Source organism: Trachinotus anak, unplaced genomic scaffold (genome assembly GCF_046630095.1).
Source record: "Trachinotus anak isolate AG129_WGS33_773 ecotype Australia unplaced genomic scaffold, CSIRO_AGI_Tana_v1 ptg000025l, whole genome shotgun sequence".
NCBI classification, from domain to species: Eukaryota; Metazoa; Chordata; class Actinopteri; order Carangiformes; family Carangidae; genus Trachinotus; species Trachinotus anak.
Window position 1 is genome coordinate 13,256,625 of NW_027273876.1, and position 23,031 is coordinate 13,279,655.

General features: G+C 43.8%; 1 protein-coding gene across 1 annotated transcript in view; it reads right to left on the reverse strand.

Annotated features, from left to right (window-relative positions):
- Positions 1-23,031, reverse strand: part of LOC139608884 (SH3 and multiple ankyrin repeat domains protein 1-like) — a 28,329-nt gene that overhangs the window by 3,481 nt on the left and 1,817 nt on the right. The window contains exons 2-23 of the mRNA XM_071463006.1: positions 19,856-20,059; positions 17,582-17,653; positions 17,377-17,485; positions 17,049-17,200; positions 16,732-16,899; positions 15,539-15,655; positions 15,354-15,431; positions 15,118-15,184; positions 14,689-14,864; positions 14,399-14,529; positions 13,666-13,805; positions 12,981-13,094; positions 12,264-12,342; positions 7,003-7,085; positions 6,727-6,851; positions 5,373-5,508; positions 5,113-5,193; positions 4,440-4,466; positions 4,289-4,345; positions 4,001-4,122; positions 3,306-3,432; positions 4-3,223 (exon numbers count right to left, since the gene is read on the reverse strand). Coding sequence (XP_071319107.1) covers positions 4-3,223; positions 3,306-3,432; positions 4,001-4,122; positions 4,289-4,345; positions 4,440-4,466; positions 5,113-5,193; positions 5,373-5,508; positions 6,727-6,851; positions 7,003-7,085; positions 12,264-12,342; positions 12,981-13,094; positions 13,666-13,805; positions 14,399-14,529; positions 14,689-14,864; positions 15,118-15,184; positions 15,354-15,431; positions 15,539-15,655; positions 16,732-16,899; positions 17,049-17,200; positions 17,377-17,485; positions 17,582-17,653; positions 19,856-20,059 — 5,585 coding nt within the window. The remainder of the gene's footprint in view (positions 1-3; positions 3,224-3,305; positions 3,433-4,000; positions 4,123-4,288; positions 4,346-4,439; positions 4,467-5,112; positions 5,194-5,372; positions 5,509-6,726; positions 6,852-7,002; positions 7,086-12,263; positions 12,343-12,980; positions 13,095-13,665; positions 13,806-14,398; positions 14,530-14,688; positions 14,865-15,117; positions 15,185-15,353; positions 15,432-15,538; positions 15,656-16,731; positions 16,900-17,048; positions 17,201-17,376; positions 17,486-17,581; positions 17,654-19,855; positions 20,060-23,031) is intronic.

A 23,031-nucleotide genomic window follows, 5' to 3' on the forward strand; every position in this document is an offset into this window, starting at 1 on the left:
AACCTATGCATGGTGGGTGACTTGGGAGTGTGGCTCCAGTCATCCATGCTCTTCATGCTACTCATCTGTTGCAGCTTGGAGCTTAGTTCATTGATGATGCTAGCCTTCACACCCGAAAGAGGTGAGTGCAGCCTGCGGCTCTCCAAAACTATACCACCTCTCTGGACTCCACCTTGCTCATGGTCCTCGACATCACCCCAGCCCACCGTTCGAGTCTCCATAGGTCTCTCTAAGCAGGCAGCCAGGGTGGAGCTAAAGCCATCCTCCATTTTGGATCGACTCTGTTTACGCTTCCTTTCATCTAAAAGAGCTCCATCTAACCTGGTATCTTCTGGGTTGCTTTGTCTCTGCAACTGCAAGGGAGCAGGGTTGGTGCTGTTCTGTCTACGTAGTGCTACGGGCTGGACTCTCCCTCCCCCCTCCTTGTAATGAGTCATCTTTGGAAACACAGGATTTGCCAGTTTGGCACTGTGCACCTCAAATGTTTGCCCACCTGAGTAGGTTGTACAAGGATCCTGATGTTCACTGCTTCTTTCTCCCTCTCCTCCGCGCCCATCTCCTCCAACCCCTCCCCTCTCTCCTCTCAGCCCACTCAGTCCCAGCATTTCTAAATGATGGTCACTACTGCTGTGACTGTCAAGCTCCTCAATCCCAGAATCCACCACAGCATCTTGCCAGTCCCCGCTCTTGGGTAAAACAGTAGTGTGATGACTGTAGTCAGCAGCTTTGCCCATTGTGCTGAGGCCGGCCTTGGGTCCAGCCATAGTCATGCTGTAGTCAGAGGATGCTGGTGAAGTTGTGGTGGTGGCAGCAGCAGTTGCTGTCATCGTAGTGGTAGCATAGGTCATGGTGGTGGTGAGGGCAGCTGTGCCTCTGTCCTGGGCTGGGGTGTGACCACCTACTGAGGCGTCATTAGAGCTGCTGTAATATGGATGCGAATGGGACATGGGCTGGGGCCTGTGTAGTGATGTGGGCGGCAGAGCAGCAGCAGAGGTGGTGGTGGTGGTTGAGGAAGGGGGAAATATTTGTGGGGATGGATAAGATGGAGAAAGAGCTGATTGTGTGAGGTTGGCCACCTCGCTGTCGTAGGAGGTAAGGCTGGAGGCAGCAGAGTCACCACCCTGTGAAGAGGATTGGGGAATGTTTGAGGGCTTAGGAGATGGAAGAGGTGGTGGGGGAGGTGGAGCCACAGCAGCAGAGTGTTGACCCGGGTGTTGATGCTGCTGAGGAAACTCTTGGACTCTCTCGTTCTTACCATTAGCAAACTGTAAAGGAGGGGGTAAAGGATCTGCAAATACAAACTCGTCATCTGCGTCTATTGAGGGAGCTGGTGGAGGGAGAACCATCAGTCCTAGACCTCCACCCCCTGCTCTTACATCTCCCATAGCTTCATGTGTCTGTGCTGGGGCTGTGGGGACAGTGTACTGAGGGATGTAGCTGGTGTTGGTAGTGCTTTCCATCTGCAGAAAGGAAGGTCTGCGGGGGGCAGGTTGAGCTGGAGGTGGAGGAGGCTGTATGGGTGGAGCCGGTCTACTATCGTACACCTCCTTTTCTCTTTCTCTCTCCCTGGGGCTCTGTGGGTAATACTGGGTTGAATATTGACTGGTTCTGTCCTCTGAGAAGCGAACTCTAAGACCCTCTCTAGGTCCTCCCTCTTTTTCTCTCTCCATCCTCTCCCCACCTCCTCCTCCCAGACGTAATATCCTTGGTGACTGTGGCCGGCTCAGAGATGCAGGTGAGGTGGTGGCAGTGGGGGAGCTTAGGTGGAGCGACACTGGGGAAGTGTAGGCTGATTGTGTAGGGGTTGCAAATAGGGAAGGAGTTGGGGTCTGAACAGGGGTGGGAAACGCTCCTACTGTGGACAGCTGCCGACCAAAGTGTCTGTCCTCTCGCCGTGTCCTGCGGTCATCCTTTAAGGCCCTCTCTCTTGCAGCCAGGGCCAGGCCAAGTGGGGATGAAGGGTCAAGAACTTTCCCCGTAAGTGGATGGATGAAGGTAGTAGCTGGCTGGGTGCCATACATTGAGGGAGCTGACTTGGGCTGTCCATCCTGACTGAGGATGGGGGATGAATACTCAGGCAGGCCAAAGGCTGGGGGCATGCTGCTGGAATAGTTAACGTAGCTGTCCCCAGAAAACATGCCCTCATCTATAGACTTGGAGGGCCGGAGTCGAGGCGTGGGTACCTCCATTTGTGATCCCTGCAAAGGCTGGATTCTTGTCCCAAGTGCTCCTCCTCCCTCTCCTGCTCCTCCTCCTGCCTCTCCTTGAATGTCCTCCTCAGATGAAAGGAAGAAAGAAGCACTCTTTCTTCTCATATCTCGTAAACGTTCTCTTTCCCTGCGTGCTCCTCCTCCTCCAAAGGCCGATCCAAATGTTGAAGTGTAATCCAAGTTTTCCAGGTTTTGCTGCGAAGAAACAGGAGGGGCAACAGTTGATGAAGGCAAAGAAGTGGACGTAGGTGGCTGAGGTGGTGTGGAGGTGAGTGGTGAGGGTAGACTGGCATTTGGGCTGTCTGGGGTTGCATCTGCTGAGGTGTGTTCTTCTACATCCTGGGAGGGCTCAGCTTCCATGCTGCTACCCTGGCTGCTTCGGCCACTGCTGCTGGTGGAGGGCGCTTTGACGATGATGGTAGGGATGGGGATGGAGCTCTTCTCTTTGGCTGCACCTCCTTTACCTCTGTGCTGTCGCAGCCCATCTTCCACTTTCGACTGCTTCATTAGAGCTCCTCTCCCACCCCTCCTTGCTCCCCCCCTGCCAACCCCTCCACCCTGCTCCCGGTTGGCTATATGAGGGTGATGTTGTGGTGCTTGTTGGGCCTTAGGTTTAGCACTTGTCGGTGGCGTAGCACTGCTATACCCTCTCCTTAACCCTCCCATCTTGCCACCACCTCTCCTTGGAGCCTCCGGTTCTCTGACACACAGCCCTTCTGATTGTCTCCTGAGGGTGGGGACCATGACCTGCTGGTTCATCCCACCAGGGCCTCCCCTCTCCCAGCCTGCTTGAGTAGGATGCCCTGGCTGGGAGTGGAGCTGGTAGTGGGCTTGAGATACAGGGGGTATGGGCATAGCAGGCCCTCTCACAGGATGAGGGCCTGCAGATAAAGGCGGCTCTGGGGCGGATGTGTTAGGGGGTGGGGGGATTTCTTCTGGTCCCGGCACTGACAGGCTGCGAGACAGCTTCATAGCAGGTGGGTGGAGGTACTGCCTTTCCTCCTCTGTTACACCTGAGCACATGGATACAGACAGTTACAAACTGGCACTCATATACTGAGCTGGCAGAAATCTTTCCATTACAATTGCCGTTACCAATAGATTTTTGACGCATCATGACTGCATGCTGAGGACCGTGGCCTGGCTGAAAATGAGCTTGGTTGTAGCCAAAAGCTGGTCCTTGCTGCACCATACTCACTGAAGATTGCTGCTCGTACGGTTGCTTCAGGTGTCAAAACACATTTTAAAAAGAAGACAAGGAAGCAAAAGAAGATTTTAAAGGTCAGGAGGGAGTAAAGAGAGGAGAGGAAACATTTACCTACATATAATCAAATTTGATGCTTGATTTGATATACAGTAAAATGCAATACACAAGGACCAGTCAGTCAGAGTGTTAGTATATCAGGCAACAGAGGATAGATGAATGGACACAACCTGACTCACAGCTAAACAAATGTTTTGATGTGGGCGGTCCATTGTCAATCATTTTCCCCAAAGTGCAGTGGGGGCAGGACAACACACAGGGCTAAAAACAAACTAAACACCAAGCTGATTTATAGATAGGATTCTTTTTTTGCTAGTATTAGTCACTTCCCTGACTAAATATCTGCTGCATCCTAAAGCAGTGGAGAAACTCTGTTGTATATGTGAATCTGATATTGCAGATGTCTGTGGGTGTTTAGTATTTCTAAAAAAATTGTAGATTATATGGAAATTGAGTTTAAGAAGCTATTCAGACATCATGGTAATAACCCTAACTAGGACCATTTCCTTCCAATTCCCAACAGTACCTCATTGGAGACATTGGGAACAATGCTCTTGCTCCGGTCCCTCTTGCCTCCATGACCCCTCTGGCCCTGGTTGTCTGATGTAATAGTGTGTTGGGCAGCAGCCAAGATTTCATCCAGTTTATCTAAAACAAAGACAGAGACAGGCCAGAAAAGAAAGCTAGTAAGTGGGGGCATTAAATAAAGGAAGAAACACAAAAAGGGGGATTTCAGTGAACTACCTCCTGTCCCCCCCAAGGTTTAAAAACACCCTCTTACAGTATGACAAGAGCAGTGAGAGTGGTTTCTTACTTAGTGCCATCTGATAGACTGTCCTCTTCTTATCAGGACCCTGAGAGGACTCGTACTCTGAAAAAGGAGGTGAAAAAAAATGCATCAAACAGGCTGACTTTTAATTAAAGCTCAGGGGCTGATAGGGGTAATGATAAAGGCTGATATTCACCTGCTTTCTTTTTCCATGGAGAGGCAGCTGTAGCATACATAATTCGGGAAACAGAAATTAGGTGTGACTAGAGCTGCTGTGTAGTCATGTGTATAAAGCAGATGAAAGGATGAAATACATACTCAGACACATGTGATGGTGTGAACGCTGATGTGATGAGAGGGATGGTGATGGGAACAGAAATGATAATGAGAGCACACAAATCCATGATTCTCCCACCTTTGTCCACTGTATGCAGCATATTTGGTTCAGAGGAGAAGGAAACAAAGAGCAGTTTGTGACTGATGGCATCACACAAGTGGCATTTCACCAAATGCAATTGCATTTATAGCTTCATTGTTTAATTATCACCTTTCTTCTTTATGGGTAATTCAAAAGTGCCAGTGAATCAAAAGACTTCCCCAACAAACTAAAAATGAAATCACATCCGTACTAGATCATTTTCTTGGCTTCCTGCATCAACTTGGTTAATATTTAATGCTGTGTTTCCCTAATAGTGCCATAGTACTGTGCCATCATCCTGCAGAGAAGCTACTAACCCACCAAAAAGAAGCCCCCTCCCCAAACAAAACCGTGGGGGACATGAATTTGATGTATTTTTTCATATGCTCTCTCCAGGCCTCCTCTCATTTTATTCTTTGCTTTCAGTATTTAGTCCCCTCTATCATCTTACCCATGTCTTCCAGCTCTGATGTCATTGACTTGGAGCGCAGGGCAATGGCAGGAGGAGTCAGTCTTTTAGTCTGCTGCGGGGCTGCCAAGGGAAGCCAGCCAAATGCAGACTTAATGTTTAGTATCCACATATAAACATGCAGTCACAAAAGACAACCACATCGAAAAAGCCTTTTAGGACGAAGTAAACATGCAATCAGCTTTATCGTCACATCATAAACATAGGCTGGAAACAACACACGAGGAAACTTTGACTCTTACCCCTCTTCCGAGCAGTGTCCTCCAGTTCAGGGTTTCGAGCAACCATCACAACTTTCACCATGAGGCTGTTGCCGCCCTGTCGGATCATGTTGACCACCTGCCGGTGGCCAACCTTCACCACATTCTGGCCGTTGACCTGACACAAAGACACAGAAGGACTGAATGCAGAATGAGCTGATGTGTTGCATTAATTTCCATTTGAATTAAAAATCAACTCTTGTTAAAGGGGGTGGACACAAACACACAGGCACCTTACAGTACAGAACAGGTCTACCTGCGACCACAGGTTCCCTTGGTGATGTAGCTTTTCTGTGTTTGAGCTACGTTGTTGTATTTTTAAGACTCTGCTTCAAACATACATCATTTTTTGTGCTTTGGATGGATGCATCAACAATTCAGGCAGCGAATACAATAAATCACAGTTACAAAGGTTGGGTAGCAATAGTGAGTCATATTAGGTTGAATATCAATTAGCTGTATGTGTCAGATTTAATTGAGGTTTGACAATCACCATTTTTAGAACTGAGTTTTCAAGGCAACATACAGGGAAATTTAAAGCTACAAAATGGCCACAAAGTTGCTGCCTGCAATGCTTGTGCTTCATCAATGAGGAACAGCGTTCATAAGTACATCAGTGCCTCACCCACTCAGACTAAAATACAAAACATACAGAATATATATTTCATATTTTATAATACATATTTTAACATTATAAAAACTACAGTATGAAAATGTACCACAGAAATGGATTAAAACCTGTAATTATGATTATGTGCTCTATCAAACTGGTATTTACTACAAGGCTGTTGTATTGTAAGATCTGTGACGAATGAAGTTGTTTTGAAACGAAATGTAGTTTTTCATCTACCCACTTCTGTTCAGCCTGAACCGATGTATGTCTTCTTACTTTCCTACATTTCCCAGAAAGACCTTTTAAAGACACTCTTAAAGGAACATTGTCACATTCATTATGCAGTATGACTTTTTAAAAATGTAAAAAATGTGTCCAGCGTCTCACTCAAAATGTGAGACTGCATCATGTAGCTTGTTGCGTAATGATTCATTAAAGCTCTGTAAGTGAGAAAATGTGTACCCTAGCTGTTTCACTGTGTAGCTCCTCTTGCATGGCTTGTCAATTATCCTAACTCTAAAGGGGAGCCACTTATTTCCCTAGTTGGAAATAAATATTTGCCACAATAAAATGGACCCAAAAATGCACGGTGCATCGGTAAGGGTGTTTTCATCCAAGCATGGCTTCTGAATAAAGTATCTTGTTAGTAAAACTCAGGACCCCAGATCAAGTTCAGTGTTGGGTTTAGTGTGTGCATTAGTCCAAAATGCATCTTCTCCTTACCTCGATGAGGAAATCCCCCATCCTCAGGCCGGCCCTCCACGCCACGCCCCCCTCATCGACAGACTCCAGGTACTGCAGCGCGGGGAACGCTGGCGTTGGAGTGAACTCCTCTATGGGAGTCTGAGCTGAGGAAGATAAGACAAAAAGGATGAGCTTGAGTAGACACAGATACCAAGAACATGAGTTTGAAAATGAGGAAAGGATAGAGAGACACATGAGACTGAGAATTCTATAGAGACAGAGGAATATTTGGTGAATTTTGGAGAAGAGGCTCACCTTTGGCTCCCCTAAGCACAAAACCAAAGCCCTCATTGTCTTTCTTCTGTAGGAGCACTGTCTTCTCCTTAATGATGTAGTCACTTAGAGGAAGTAAAGAGGGAGGAAAAGAGAAGGGGCAACGGCGATGGAGAGAGACAGGGAGAAAAAGAGAGAGAATCGGAGAGGAAGAGAGCTATATGACTTCTATAGCAACAGAAAGTGTTATTGTCATGCAAATAAAGCGTTTTCTGAATGTGGAAAACAGCTATACTGCATCACATTATGAAATCACACTGCAGCACAAGATAGGTTGGCTTGAGAATGTCATACAAAAAGCGCCGGTGCACAAAAGGGTTGATGGGAGGGATACAGTTAGTGTCACAATGGGAGGAAGTGAACATGAGATGACATTCCATACTATGGACTAATCCAGCTAGAGCTGACAAGCAGTGGGCCACGGGGAACGGCACATTAGAAAAATGTGCACATACACTCCACTGATAATGGAAACTTCCAAATGCACCTAAATCGCTGCATTAGCTTTCACCGCCTCTGGCAGCTTTTGCAAGGATACTGCTTTACTCGACTCCAGTGCACCACTACCGGTCATACATGACACTTCAAATTATGTACAAGAAGAAGTTGGACAGGCCTCTAATCCCCCTACACAAACAGCTCCTCTCGCTCAAAGACTACAGCTTGAGAGGGCAGAAACAGTGATCACAGACATTTGTGATGCAATCTTATTATGAGATGGTTGGAGTAGTGTATCGGCTGGCCCGGCAAGTTCCTACATTATTCTATTACCATGTCTGGGACTTTTTGGCTGAGCTGCTTTACAATCCTTCCTCTAATATAGGACTGTTTAAATGGACTCACACACAGCCACATCTCATGACTCATTTCTGGGCTTGACTTTCTAACAATGTCAATTCACCCTGGTTCTGTTAGAGAGCCCGGGGCTTGAGCGGAGCGCTATGATTTCAGAGGAATTCCAGATATTTCTTTCCAAGGCAGCTCATGTCTGTGTTAGTTTGTGCTCCTGAACGTTAACTCAAATTGACACTCCAACTGAAATCAAATCAAAGGATATGATTTCCTAGAAGGGCTAAACTATGAGTGAACAGAGCAAGTGGCCTGGTTGAAAAATTGCCTTTATTTATAGTGATAGTTTGACTGACTAAACAATGCAGTGAAAGACTGGGTATACTCAAGGACATAATTTCCAATGGGAACACAGTTTTTTGTCTCTCCCTCTTTTAAATTGGAAATTTAGGTGAATGAGAAATAGCAAATCGAGATGGAATTTAAACATGTCAGGCTGCACACAAATTATGGCTCCTTTGCTTGAGTCAGCAAACCCAAACTGTGGCGCTAAATTGAATCTTAATCTAAACACAACCATTTGATTGGCTGCCTGACAATATGGTCTGCAGCCAGGCACTCATCAGGGCATCTCAGCCATGTAACCACTTCAGAAATTCACTATATCATATAAAAATGCAAACATTTTGTTTTGCATTTAAGTTTCAGGCAGCAGACATGAATTTTTTTTAAATGTCTGGCAGAGGACGCCATCACATCAACTTCATATTGTCGCGGCCACTTCTGAGTATTCTGATACTAAAATAACAATAACACTGTAATATTATTTTCCACACTGTCTCAAACAGCACAGATACAAGTGAGTTCTTGCGTATTTAATCTGACAGAGCGTGGAATAAACAAAGTTTGGTTGTGGAATCACAGAGGTACAGCAGAGTCATGAGCATTGGCCCACAGGCCTGAAGATCCAGACTCGACACCAAACCGTAACTTTAGCACTGAACAGACGATCACTACTTTCCCCCACCGAGGTCCATCCCTTGTGTGTTCTCCATCAATGTTACTGTTTCGCCAACGCACAGCCGCCTTCCAGCCATCTGCTCCTCACACCTCATTCCTTTTTCTCTCACCCTGTCCTCCATCATGCTTTCCCTCTCTGAGGATCAAAGTAACACGGAGTGGGTGGACGGATCCATCGGGCTCTTCATCCATACACTTCTACAAGGGGGACACATGGCCAGAGTTGGACCTCCAGGTGGTTTTAAGTGTGTTGCTGGCCTGCAGTAACACACCTGTTTTACCTTACATACATAAAACTATTCAGCTGATCTGCCACCATATTGATCTCTGTGGCCCGACCAACTGGAGTCATAAAAGCGCAAACGTCCCTGGTTAATCCCTGTTGGCTGTAGGACACACTCTCTCTGAACTGGCTGCAATGGAGCTATAAGCCTACTAGAGACCAGAGTTATTATGTACCCTCCTGAGTCATCCTCTCTTCTATCCACAATTACTGAGAAAAAAGGCAGCTTTTTAACCATTCACCTGCTGAATGCACATGCAAATAGACTGGTTATGTGGGGACAATACCCACACATCACAAGTGACAGGTGTTAGTGACAAACACTGTGGATGGAGCGACAGATGAACAGCGCATATACATAGATATATGTACAGGAGAGATACTCCCACAGCAATTAAGCACTATGACGTATACACTTATATGTGAAGACCACATATATTTTATTCAGTGTATATAGTTCCATGCACACACGCATAAATGAAAATGCATGCACACACACACACACACACACACACACACACACAGACAGACATGCACAGAAATGACCAGTATCTCAAATTAGAGCTCGAAAAGGAACTGACAAACCTGCACTCTTGCCACTTATTCACATACATCTTTCTGTACAGTCAAAATGCCACACATTTTTTAATGATACAATGGGATACAGAAAAAAATATGGGATGTGACAGCAGCATTTTTTTAAAGGAACAGGGATAAATGGGAAGTCCTGGTGAATGAAAAATATCTGCTTAAAGAAATCATGACTCAAAGAGAATGAAATACACCCACACTGTCTGACTGAAACGCATCAATATGTGCTCCCTTTCACGCACTAACACACACGCGTTCAGAGACACACACGGGAGGAAGACACAGAAATAAACATGCTGCAGAGTCTCCATTCAATAGCCACTTCAGTAACACAGATATTCACATGCATAGGAAAAATAAAAATTTCAGACACACGCACATCTACACGCACGCACACTCGGAGACACACACACACGCACAGATACATAGCTTATTAGTCTGTCTTTGAAAAGGCACGGCCTCTCAATAGCATCATCTACCTCTCCCCTCTCTCCATTGTCCTCTCCTCACATCCATAGCCAGCCAATGAATGAGGAAACAGCCGCTACCTGTAAATGAACCACACGCTCCTGTTTCTGGGGCCCAGTGACGGCCACGAAGAAGAGAGGGAGAGAGAGAAATCTCTCTCTCCGCATCCCCCCATTGCCATGTCCCCCCCTCCTCTATCTCGCGCACTCTCCGCCACCACCACCACCTCCTCCTCCTCCCTCCTCTCTCCCGCCTCCCTCCTCCTCCTGGTCTTCCTGAGCGAGAGCTCAGCCGAAGAGAGCCGCGAGAGTGGAGGAGAGAGGAGAGCGAGAGAGGTGGAGAATGGGAAGGAGAGAGAGAGAGCGAGCCGCTTTGCACCCCACATACTTCAGACAAGAGAAAGACAATGTGAAGGGAAGACAGAGGGAGAGGGAGAGAATACCAGCGATTATCACAACAGGGAGAGTGTGTATGTTGTGTGTGCTGGTGGATGACAGGAAGAGGGTTTGGTTGCAAAATAGAGGAGATGGAGAGCTGAATTTGAGGGGTGGGGATGCGGGGGATGGGTATAACTGTAAGGCGACAGAGAGACAGAGAGAGAGAGACAACACTTGCATTTGCTCATCCACTGACTGGTGTATCACAGATATACCAACAGCTGATTCCCACCCTGGATTTACTCACATACACACACACTTGCCAACTTTCATCTTGCTCCCTCCTCTCCTGTAAAGCAGAGCTGTCATCACCATGCAGGCTAACAAACACTCTTCCACTCTCTATTTCTCTCTGAAACAGTAATTGACATTCTCCCAAATGCCTAGCTGCAGTGTGGGAACATGCTCTGGATCACCTTGCTCTTAATTGAGCACCACTTCACCACGCTGCTGCAATTACGCTTAACCAACTTAACACAGGTAATATAACCCCAGTGGCTGCTATTTCCATTTAGAACACAAGCGCAGCTGCATTAAAGTGAATCCCTTTTTTGAATGACAGTGAGAGCTGCTCAGCACAAGGGTAATGTCAGCTACAATGTGTAAGAGGCTGTAAAACCCTGGGGTGGCGTCTGAAAAGTCCTTCTCTCTAGCCCTGGGATCTAACCAACGCTTGGTGTTTCATCCTCCTTATGACTCATCAGCAGGATAATGTATGTACATGCAAAGACACACGCATATTCACATGCATGCTCACACTCACACAAATATGCATGGATTTATAACACACAACTCCAGCTGCCCAGGGCTGGGCTGCAGCTTCAGACGGATGTCACAGAGGAGGAGGAGGAGGACCCCACCTCTGCCTTTCATTAAAGCATTATTGTGTTCAGTGTAAACAAGCAACAAGAGAGGAGAGGGAGGCATGTGGATGGAGGTATCAAAGAGACAAGCGTCTGGTGGAGCCAAAAGGGTCGGAGCTGAAAATGACATGGCTGCTCTTTGTGCTCTCACTGACGTGTTCACACAGCAGAACAATAGAGAACAAGTGCTGTTCAGGATCAACAGAAAACAGACACATACAGCATGCAGGAACACAAGAAAGCACACTTGGTGAAACAAGTGAGCACACACACACACACACACACACACACACACACACACACACACACACACACACACACACACACACTCACACACACACAAGGATCTCCTCTTCCCCCTCAAAACAACAGTGTGTCAACTATTTCTAACATCTTGACTGGCCTCACAGTCTTACCTTACAGTAATAAACCAGAGAGCAGACAGCTCAGTTGCTGCCCACACTCACATGACAATCCACAGCCAGAACTATATGAGAGGCTGCAGCCAATCAGCTTTAATCATTGTTTTAGTCCATCTATTTCTAGGGTTGTGAGGTGCTGGGGCCTGTCACAGAACACGCTGGCTGACCAGCTGCGGACAGACAAACACAGTCACCTTCTCATTCACACTTTAGATCTACACTTTCAAGCGTTTCTGTCTTGAAGGTGAGCTGGGTTTACTGCAGGTTTGAAGCTGTTAAAGATAAATTACTGTGTCTGGCCCAACTTACTTATCGACTACAACGCTTTTGGCCGATCACAGGTTGTAAGGTTCACAGCAGCTTCACTTACCTGGGCCCATCAGTGCCATCATAAGCTCCCACAGTGACGTTACGGAAAAGCTTCCTCTTGGCTTTCTCACTGCGCGTCTCTGCAAGGCACACGCAGGCAAAACATATGCTCAATATAAACTTTCCGCTTCCGTCATGACACCTTCCCTGTCTCTTTGTAGAAGTGTTGTGTTTTCAGCTTGAGGCTCAGATGGATCAAATATATTTACACCCTGTTTTTGTGTCTTCAACGTGACATATGGTTTGCTTGCTGGGTGAACAGTGCAGCTGTGAAAGTATGACAAAAGCGAATGCCTGTGCCACTGTCTGCTGCAAAAAAATAGGGCCTGCTGGTAAACATGAGTGTGACATGTGCTGGGTGTTACGGTGATTTAAAGGATAATGCCAGCCTGAGGGACTATGTAACTCATTTTCCTGTACGCCCTTTCTCCACTCTGTGCACTATTTTATATGATCTATATTATATGAACCCACCTCTTGACCTTGTTAACTTTACGAGCGTAATCTCAAAATCAATTAATAATTTCTTTCAATTTATACATAGACAATTAAAAAAGAACAAGAAAAAAATTCCAATCAGGCACAAGACTTTCTAAAGTCTAAATTTCTAAAAATGACTGAATCTCTGCTATAAAATCCTTCTCTATAAAACAGCAGTGGACAGAGTAATATTTTAAAATACAATGGTGAGGTGAAGCTCCCACTGGTTTTGTCTCACCTGATCGATTGTCTTTGCTGAGAGCCGCCACCTCTTCCACACAGTCTGAAGGAAACCAGCCAGTCCGACCTTTCACTGTTCCCTCCCAGTATCCCCCCTCTCCTACACTTAGTACTGAGATAGACAGATAAACAGATAGATAAAGAGATAGACATAGATAAATGGATAGAATATACTGTGGGTAGTAAATCCACTGTCACATACTCTTACACTGTCATATATTTTTCCTTCAACTCTCCTTGTTTACCTTTAGTTATCTTTAGTTTTATAATAAAATTGTACAACCCACTGAGAATGGCTGGAAACATGTATTGCTTTGTGCTGATTGGATGGGTATGCTGGTGCTTCTCATTTCTTTTGTTTACAATCCTCTCTTCCCTCATGTACATCTCTTCCTTGCTGTTGATGTTTTAGATACAGTAGCTTACTTTTTTTTTCTGGATCAAACTGCACTGCAACTGCACTCAAAGTTTCTCAACGTTACACCAAATTTTCTGCAGTGGAGAACATTTAGTTAATTGTCTGAATAAAAAAAAAAAAAATGCACAAAATCAAACAACAGCATGATTCCACTGCTATTAGCTCATCTTTCATAACAGCTTTTAAAACTGTTATGAGTTAAAACTGCAGGGAGGAGTTTTCTCATTTTTCTGTTCACCATTTGCTAATTTTGGCTGCATCTCACCTTTCACTTTGTCCCCTTTGTTGAGTGAGAGCTCTCTGTCTCCGCTAGCAGAGTGGGCACGAGTGGCCACATACACCCGCCCTGGCACTGCACTGTACATACGCTTCATCTGACCTCCCCCACTGCCCCCTGAGGTCGCACTGCATAGTGAGAGAGACAGAGAGAGAGAGAGAGAGATAAGACTGTGTTGCACACTGTGGAAAAACAAGAGAGACAAAGTGAGACGACATACAGCTTGTCAGGATACAACAGAGACAGTTGAGTCATGCTAATCAGCCCAACAGTAAGAATGCATGCTGCAGCTATTGTGTTTACTAACAGTGTCTAGGCTCCGCTGTATGTCAGGTATGTAGACGGACTCAGTCAGTGTGCCTCTGTCCTGTGCTCTAAGTTCAGCTTATAGATGTGGATCTTGTTTATGTCCATGTTGTTGTGATTGAGCTGTTGCACCACCATTTAATTTTTTGAGGCGATGAATATCTCCTTTTTTTTCCTGTTGCCTTGCAGGACAACAATGTCCACCCATACCACACCTAAAATATGTGGCATTCTTGCAGTTAAAAATAGTGCACAGTATGCAGCTGAGGCACAAATAGTAATAACTCTGCATACAGCTGATTGTAATTGGAGATAAGCGATTCCCTGTGGATGACCTTAAAGGACCTGGTTAGAATAGGAACCCACCACGTCTCCTCTCTTTATACAGTACATCTTCCCTCCACAGGCTTCTTACCCCTGTCTGCCTCGTGGCTGCCGGTGCCTCTCCTCTGTGTCACTTTGGCCTCCCCTCCCTCTCGATGGGGAGCGGGTACGAGTTCTGGGGCTGCTGGAGCTTCTCATGCCTATGGAGGCCCTGCGCTGGGCCTGCAGAAACACACCAAGTCCCGTAAAGACAAAGCGACAAAGCTGCTCTGGTAACTTACAATCCTTACTGTAAGAGCCTGAGAAGCAATGCAGCATCAATAATTATATCTAATATCAAAGAGATTGGTAGATGGCCATGTGCCTAATGGTCTTTAGTACCTGTACCGGGTTGGGATTGGTTGCGGCCTTGTTGGACAGGGCCAGAGGGTCAGACTGGGTCATGGTGTTATCACTGTTAGCACGCAGTAGGGGGTGGGAATGGAGCGAGGGGAGAGGCAGTGTGTGGGCGCTCTCTTTTCGCTTGGGAACATACTTTGGCGATTCCAAAAAGGGCACTGAAGATGGAAGTGTGAGGCGTGACGGTGAAGTTTACAGTAAAGATTCAGAGGTGAGGAGAAAGAAGTGAGGAGGGGGAGCGGAGTTTGATGTGACAGGGTGAAAGGGAAGGAGAAATATGCAGTAGATTGTCAGGGAAAAAGAAAGGAGATCGTAAGGGCAAATTCATGACAGATTCTGAAAGGTACAAAAAAGGCGGGTGTTGGGAACTGATTTATTATTTTCTTTAACAAGTTTGGCATGAAAGCTTACCTATGTCAGTATCTTTATGGTTTTTGATGATTTCCCCGAGTTCAAAGTGACCAGACATTACAGCTAGCTGCAAACATGGAAAACAAAATGAGGCATAATTGTTCTAGCTCTCGCAATTATTGTTATTTTTTGTTTGTGTTGTCTCTTTTTCTTCAGAACCACTCTAGAACCACAATTTCACATTGTAAATGTACTAAAAAGTCTAACATATTAAAAATGATAATTAAATAATTTACCTGAAAAGGGGTCTGTCCATGTTTGTTCTTTGCCTCCTTATTTGCCCCCCTGTACAGAAGAACGCGGATACAGCTTTCCTGATCATTCACAGAGGGAAAGAGATTGGTTAACATCTTTAGAAAAAACAAGCAGCAATAATTATGGTAATAATGGTTTAATATAAGGGATCTGTTTCCACACTTGCCTTGTTGTACAGGGCAGAAATGTGAAGTGCAGTGTTCCCTGAGGCATTTTGAGAAGTGTTGTCTGCCCCATAAAACAGCAGATGCTCCAAGTGCTGGGCAAAGCCATTCTGGCAAGCCTTTTAATGTCAAGAGTGTGATAGAAATATCCACAAATTGTCAGGATTATGAAGTATAGAAGGAGACAAGTTAAAGTGAGGGCGGTGCTTTTATATAGGAGTGTTTCAGTGCAAGACAATTAGTCAGAAAATGAGAGAAAAAGAAAGATGCTGCAAAAGAGATACAAAGAAAAAGAAAGGGAAATAATGTATCTCACATCCACATTTAAATCCATAATTACTCTTACAGAAAAACAGGTCAGAGCCAATTACATTGCACCATGGTGTAAAAGACAGGAAACAAAAAAACATTAAAACAGCAGAAATGAGCCTTCAGCAGGCTGTGAGGTTTCCTCATATTTTTTCTGCAGGGACTAAAATATCACAAGATACGTACAAAGTAAAGAAAGAAAACACAGAGCACGGCAAAACCAAAATAAAATACCATGACAACCGGCTCACAGCACAAACGCAAATTTACCAGAATGTCACAGAGACATAATGTAGGCAATGCACCCATAACTACAGTAAGAAAGAGATGATATCCAATGCTCTTTCTGAACTGGACTCAGGTCTGGATGACTCATTTGAACAGGTTTAAGAAAACTATGTGCTCACCTCATTCACTTTCATTTATCTACTTTTTTTTTTTTTTTATATCATATCATGATTCTCAGTGCCTTTTCCTCTGAAAGGCTGATATGGATGGAGAGATGGTGGGATGAAGGGTACCTTATGTATTTCTTCCATTCCAAACTCCTCTTCATCCCTGTGCTATGGAAAGAGAGAAGGAGGGGAGGAAGCAGAGAGAATGGAGAGACGAGTGAGGAAGGCTGAGAGGAGAGGGGTGTGAGAAAATGCTGAGAAAGAGAGAGAGAGACTGAGGGCGATGGCACATGACATCAACCACAGAGATAAGACAGAGAAATGTTGGTGCATTGCTGAAGTTTACATGAAGAGAGACAAAGACCAGAGATGCTTAACATGATAATATGAAAGGACACCAGCAAACCATATGGGAATCGATAGATAGATAGATAGATAGATAGTTATGTGAGTTCATTATTAATCTAAAGTCTTGAACTGTCTTTTGGTACCTGATGGGACTCGTCCCAGCCATTCTCGTCCCTCGTCCCCAGCTTAGCTCTGTAGTACAGCAAGGTCTCGCAGCAGGAAGTGTCGCCCCCTGCCAGCACAGTGTGGTACAGCGGGGTCAGGCCACAGCGGTCTTTGTAGTCTGGGGACGCTCCGAGGGACAAAAGAGCCTGGCAAGAAGAGACAAAGGAAAAACATTTTTTTTTTAAGGTGTGGGGGTGTGTATATTCTGTTTGTAATGCAAGGCAGACAAGCAGAGGAAGGAGGAGAAAGGGAGAAAAAGAAAATGCTGTATGCAACTTTAATGCAAAATCCTTACCAGCAGCCCAGCGTGATTGTGAGCTCGAACAGCTTTGTGCACCGGTGTCAAGCCGTCTCTGCTTCTGAAATCCAAATGAGCGCCACCCTGAACCAGCACCCTGATGCCCTCCACTGGCAGGCCGGACTGCACGGCCACAGAGAGCGGGGTCTCTGAACCACAGAGGAGGTGTAGGGTCAGGAAGGATGGCAGGTAGAAAATCCATCCCCAGATATTCTTACAGAATTTGAAATCATCTCTCAATATCACTTATAACATCCTTTTTTGTACACCAAGAATGAATCTATATAAGTCAACGAGGTTGCACACAGGCTCGTGACAAACTCACCTCCACTGTCAGGGTCATGAAAATTTGGATCAAGACCTTTATCAAGGACTTTTGCTATTTTCTCTATTGCTCCAGTTTGAATGTAATCCAGGAATTTCTTCAGACTGGCCTGGGCGGGGACGAAAGAGAAGGACAAGGTTGTCAGTGAGTGGAAACTAATATTTTGCACCATTAATGTTTAATAGACAAGAGAAAAAAAAAATACCTTTGTGCTGAGCTTTGCGAGAGCCTTTTCATCCAGATTTGTCTGTTTATAAACTCTGGTTTTGTACCTAAACTGAGGACCAGAAAAGGTGCGCGTGAAAACTGTGAATCTTACTGCAACACAGTTCAGGTTATCAGTGACAATGTACATAGAGGAAATATATTACTGTTTATGCTGTTAACTGTGCAGTTGGTGTTTTACAAAATGAACAATTCTTTCTTAAAAGCAGGGAAATAAAACTGGGCATTGCTTTCTGAGCAAATAACTCAGTTTTGTTAAATTCAGCATTGCAGCTTTAAACCACCATTTCTCTTGTTAACTGCAGCTAAACTCTCTCACTGTTTCCAGAAACTCACTCTCCCACTCAAAGGCGTTGGAACAGCTCCATGATTTATTTCTTCAAAATATGAAGTCAGATTTGCTTCTCTGTTTTTTTTTTCTGGGAAAAGCTTGATCACATGTAAGGTTCAATTTTTTAAACCTGTAACTAAAATACAGATTCAGAATAACCGCGTTTATTCTTCCTGACAATTTATACAAATGAAAATATTTGTCATAAGGCTTATATTTATAATTAAAAGAAATGTTTCAGGCTGAATTCAATGGAAGACTTTATAAAAATGTAAACTGTGTATATGGGAACAAAGAAAACCAACACAGTAAAAAACAGTTAATGGTGATTATTTATTCTAATGATAATTAAGTATGTCATAGAGTAATTTTACATATGTGGTTGTCTAAATATTTTACAGCCTTCAGGAATAAAAATCAGGTGGGGAAAGTGAAAACACCTGTTTAAAATATAGTCTAGAGAATCAGTCTTCAAAAGACTTCCTTGCTTCAAAAGATTTGTCGACTGAGGTCAGGTGGGTTTACCTTGCACTTCCTCTCTGAATGGGAGACTGCGTCAATGAAAGCCATCTGACTGGATGTGCGGTCTCCACATTTGTACTGTACTGAATTGGCAAATCATTTACTGGCTCGGGAGCTTTGAGGTGGGAGGAGAAGACTAAGCTCCTATCTAGCAGCTCACAGCCGAGCTGAACCACATACTGCACCTCAGACAGCCAGAGAGCAGCTGTGTTTTTCAGAGGTGTGTTGGGTCCGGACAAAAGAGAAAACTGACCTAATACTTAGAATAAAATCACCACACAGTGCTTATTAGCAAGTGGTGGTCCACAGTGAGAACCAACAGTGTCCAGCAACTACTCCGTACCAGTGGGTACTGAAATGACATTACTCATGTTATAAATACATCCACTCATGGTGCTGTGAGATACATACTGCCCTGGAGCAGAATCTAGTTACAAAGCTTCATCAGTCCACAGGCGTGTTCTCATCTGGGACCTTGTCAAGAATGTAAACACTCTGGTTTGAAGCCAAACCCTGAGTGCAGGATACTGTTTCAGCCCCACCCAGCTCATCAACACTTACAGCAGCCTGACCACCAGAGGGCACTGAGAGACAATCATAGCATAGCACAGCATCAAACCTCATATTGATGCAATCTAACTACCCACTTCCCAAAAAGTGAATATATATATATATATATATATATATATATATATATATATATATATATATATATATATATATATATATATGTGTGTGTGTTTGTGTGTGTGTTCATCATGTCATCATGGATTTTATTACATATTGTATGTTATGTAACTTAGTAATTAGTTGTAATTGTTTTATTTTTCTTCACTTTTTGGGATGTGGGTTGTTAGATTGCATCAGTAGGAAGTTTCCTGCAAGATTTAATTTACTTGTTCGTTTACTGTGATGAGCGTAGGAAGGAGGAAAAATATATATTTATTAAAAAAAAAAAACACACACACTTGAGTAGCAATTGTTGAATATTCCTTATGGTTTATGAGCAATAAAGATGAAAAAGATGAAATGTGCAGTAAGTTAAACTGCTATTAAACTGCAGTAAGTTAAACTGCTATTGTTAAACTTTTTCTGTCAGACTTTATGGATATTCTACAGACTTTTTTTTGGTGTACTTTTTAGACTTATTATTTCTCAACTGGACAACCTTTAGTCCACCAAATAAATAAATCAAGTATTTTTCCACCAGATTGTTTGATTCTTTGCAATGTGGGGAAGATTTTAGATTTTCATGATGACAAATAGAATTTATAGACAATATAAATGAACGGTTAAATGTGGCAAACACTATTAGAAGCTTGAAACAATCTTAATTTGAGAGACTAGTTTTTAGTGTCTGGTTAAAAAATTCTGACATTTCCACCCTTTCCACCTACATACCTCCAGGTAAGGCACCCCTTTCTCAAAGGACTGTGAGTAGTCCTGCAGGGCCCGCTCCTCCTCCAGGAACTTGGCATCCCGTCCATCTCCAGCCGGCTGGAAGAGGCCGTAGTTGTAGACGTCCCACAAAGACTCGCTGAGGGAGCAGATGATCTGCTGCTTAGCGTTCCACACCGTGCAGTCCTGGTCAAACTGGACACACCTCTGACAGACAGGGAACACAGGGTATGTGGAGGTGCGTTCATGTTTTTGGAGTCAGAAATAATAATGGTTAAGAAGAACTACAGGTTTTAGAGGACAAGGTGCCACAATGCAAAATTAAACGGCCTATTCATCTAAAAAAAAAAAAAAAGAGGTACTTGACTTGAGTGTAAAGGGTTTACTGTTATTGTCTATAGAGTAATAATGGCACTGTTTCTGGAAAGAGATGCTGCTGATTAATGTTTCATGACAATTTATAAAGCTTTGAGTGCCACAGACAAAATTTCACTTACCTCCATACTGTGGTCATGAAATCATATAAACTGACCAAAGCTTTCTTGCTGACCATAGCCTACCATAGGTTTGATATCCCTTCAGTAGCTTTGTGAGTAAGGTCAAAGGCCCCAGGCAAACAGTTTTAGTATAAATACAAATTAAATTACAATTTGTTTCTGACCATGCATTATTATTACAAAGGGAAACGGTTAACCATGTAGTTTACCTTAGATATCTTAGCTTAACTTGTCAACTAGCTAATCTGGAAAAGTTAACATATGATAGAGGCTACATTAAATTATAGTTTCAAATGTGGAATGTAACTATGTACATTTAATGAACCTGAATACTGTACCCTGAGTACAATTTAGAGTTACTTGTACTGCAGTATTTAAACTAAACTGCTACATCAGACTTCTACTACATGTCAGTGGTAATTATATAATTTTTACTCCAGTAACCACAAAGAACAGATATAGCAGCTAGTTATTTTATAAAGATTTTGAGAAAGGAAACCTACAGTATGATGAAAATATGATACATGTACATTGTTATAAACCTCAACCTCAACCAGCTTGGTCTTAAAAATCTGCTTATATGTTTATACAAAAGAGTAATTACAGGATGAATGATAGTTCTTACTTTTGATATTATCAGTGTTATGATTATTATTAGTGATTATTAATATTTTGGGTGATACTTGTTGTGCACCCTATCTTCTGCTCCAGTATTTCTTTGGTTTTCAGGAAATCAGATAATTTCTGTCTGGATATCAACAAAACCACAGCTACCTTCATGGGTGAACATGTGTTTATGTGTAAACTTGAGCATGCACATGTCCGAATTTATGTATCTCATTAAATTCTGTTCCACATAATTTCAGCTCCATTCCCTCAGCATGCTTAAATATCTGGCCAATGGCATTTTATTATTATGGATTAATAATGTAGCCTGACGATTTTAACATCAGCTGGTGAACGATGAATGCATGAGACTGTGGTGTGTGCAGAATATGAATGCATTACTATTTAATAATTGATCATCTGCCACATTCATGGAAATAAGATGACTTATACTATCCTTACAGTCTGTGCTCTCAGAACATTCAAGTCTAGCTCACACTTATTATCACACCACGTTTTCTCTTTACCCCTGATGAAGAAGTAAAGATTCTATACTGGGATAAATATTTCCCTTTCGTTATTTTCGTCTTTGATCTCTGCATGCATAATGCCAGATTTAAACCACAATCCAGAAGAGAAATAACAAACTAGTTTGGAGTGAAAAAAAAAAAATCTTCCTTCCCTCTTTAAGTATGTCTGTGTGTGATACACCAGAGGCTCACTGGCCACAATGAAAAAAATACCTTGGATGCATTATGTGTATGTGGTATGCTTAACTAGATTTCACGGTGAATTTGTGCTGCCCATTTCCTCATATTATTCCATTTTCTTGCATTTCCACAGGAAGACCATCTGGTGGGGCTCACCAACAGGGCTGAGAGGTCTGAATGAGATGTATGCGTCCATGCTATTGTTCCATTTCAGAGAACTGTGAGTAAAATTGCACAGCTCAGCACACTTTCATGTCCCCTCTGCTCCCCTCAGGCCTCCACCCCGCACAGCTCCCCTCTGCCTCCCCCCCGCTAGTTTGCGGTATTTGATAGTGTAGCCAACTCTATTGGCATGGCAACCAGTTCATTAGTGGAGGCAGGCACCCGTTGCCGTAGCAATGTCTTGGCGGTCCCTAGGAGGTAAACCGCATGATGAGGATGTGTGTGTCTGTGTGTGTATACGCACGCATATAAGTGAGTTGTAAAAAATATGTGTGAGTTGGCGCGTTCTTATGGGAGTGTAATTGTGCAGTGTAGTGTTTATATTTCCACAGTGCGACTGTGTTTGTGTGTGTATAAGAGAGAGAGATTGAGTAGCTGTTCCTCAGGAGAGATGTCTAATGTAATGTATACTGTATATTACAGCGACACTTCTCTCCCCATTGTTCTCCTTTATACAATCAAGGATTTTCTGAGATCTTCCTGGCACTTACTTGTCCCCACTCAGCAGTTATTTGGACCCTTATTTGCTGTGTTATGGTTTTAGTAAATGCATATATCTTCCTCTACGCTTATTTGCTCCCCACTTTCTCCTCTTTAACTAAGTCCTAATATTCACTCCCTCTCATCATCTCTGCTTAATTCAATTCAACAATATTTCAGCTGTGAGGTTTGGGATGCTGAGTGTTTGTCAGTGGTGTGCAGAGCTGAATATGACGCCCATGGCTGATGGAGACCCAAGAGCAACGCAGTTGCCTTCCACATATTCCTTCCTTTTCAGAGTCACTTACTTCTCTAGCTCTCCCCAAACTCATTAAAAACCTATTAGATAATTAGCAATTACTGTTATATTGAGGGCAGATTAGCTGACATGTAGAACAGTCGGCATGTTCAGGGAGTTGAAAATGAAGAAAGGAAGATGGGGGGAGGGGTTACAGTTGGGCATCCATTCTCACCTGGATATGGCGTGTGTGGGCTGGCCAATTCTCACCTGCTGCCACTGTACAGCTGAGAGCTGCTATAAGTGTGAATTGATACCCACCTCAGTTTTGGAAACTAATTATGCCTATACCTGACCCATGGCAGATGCTTACATGGTGTTGTTGACTGAATATGTCTTCCCTCGCAGGTTGTGCAACACAAGTCA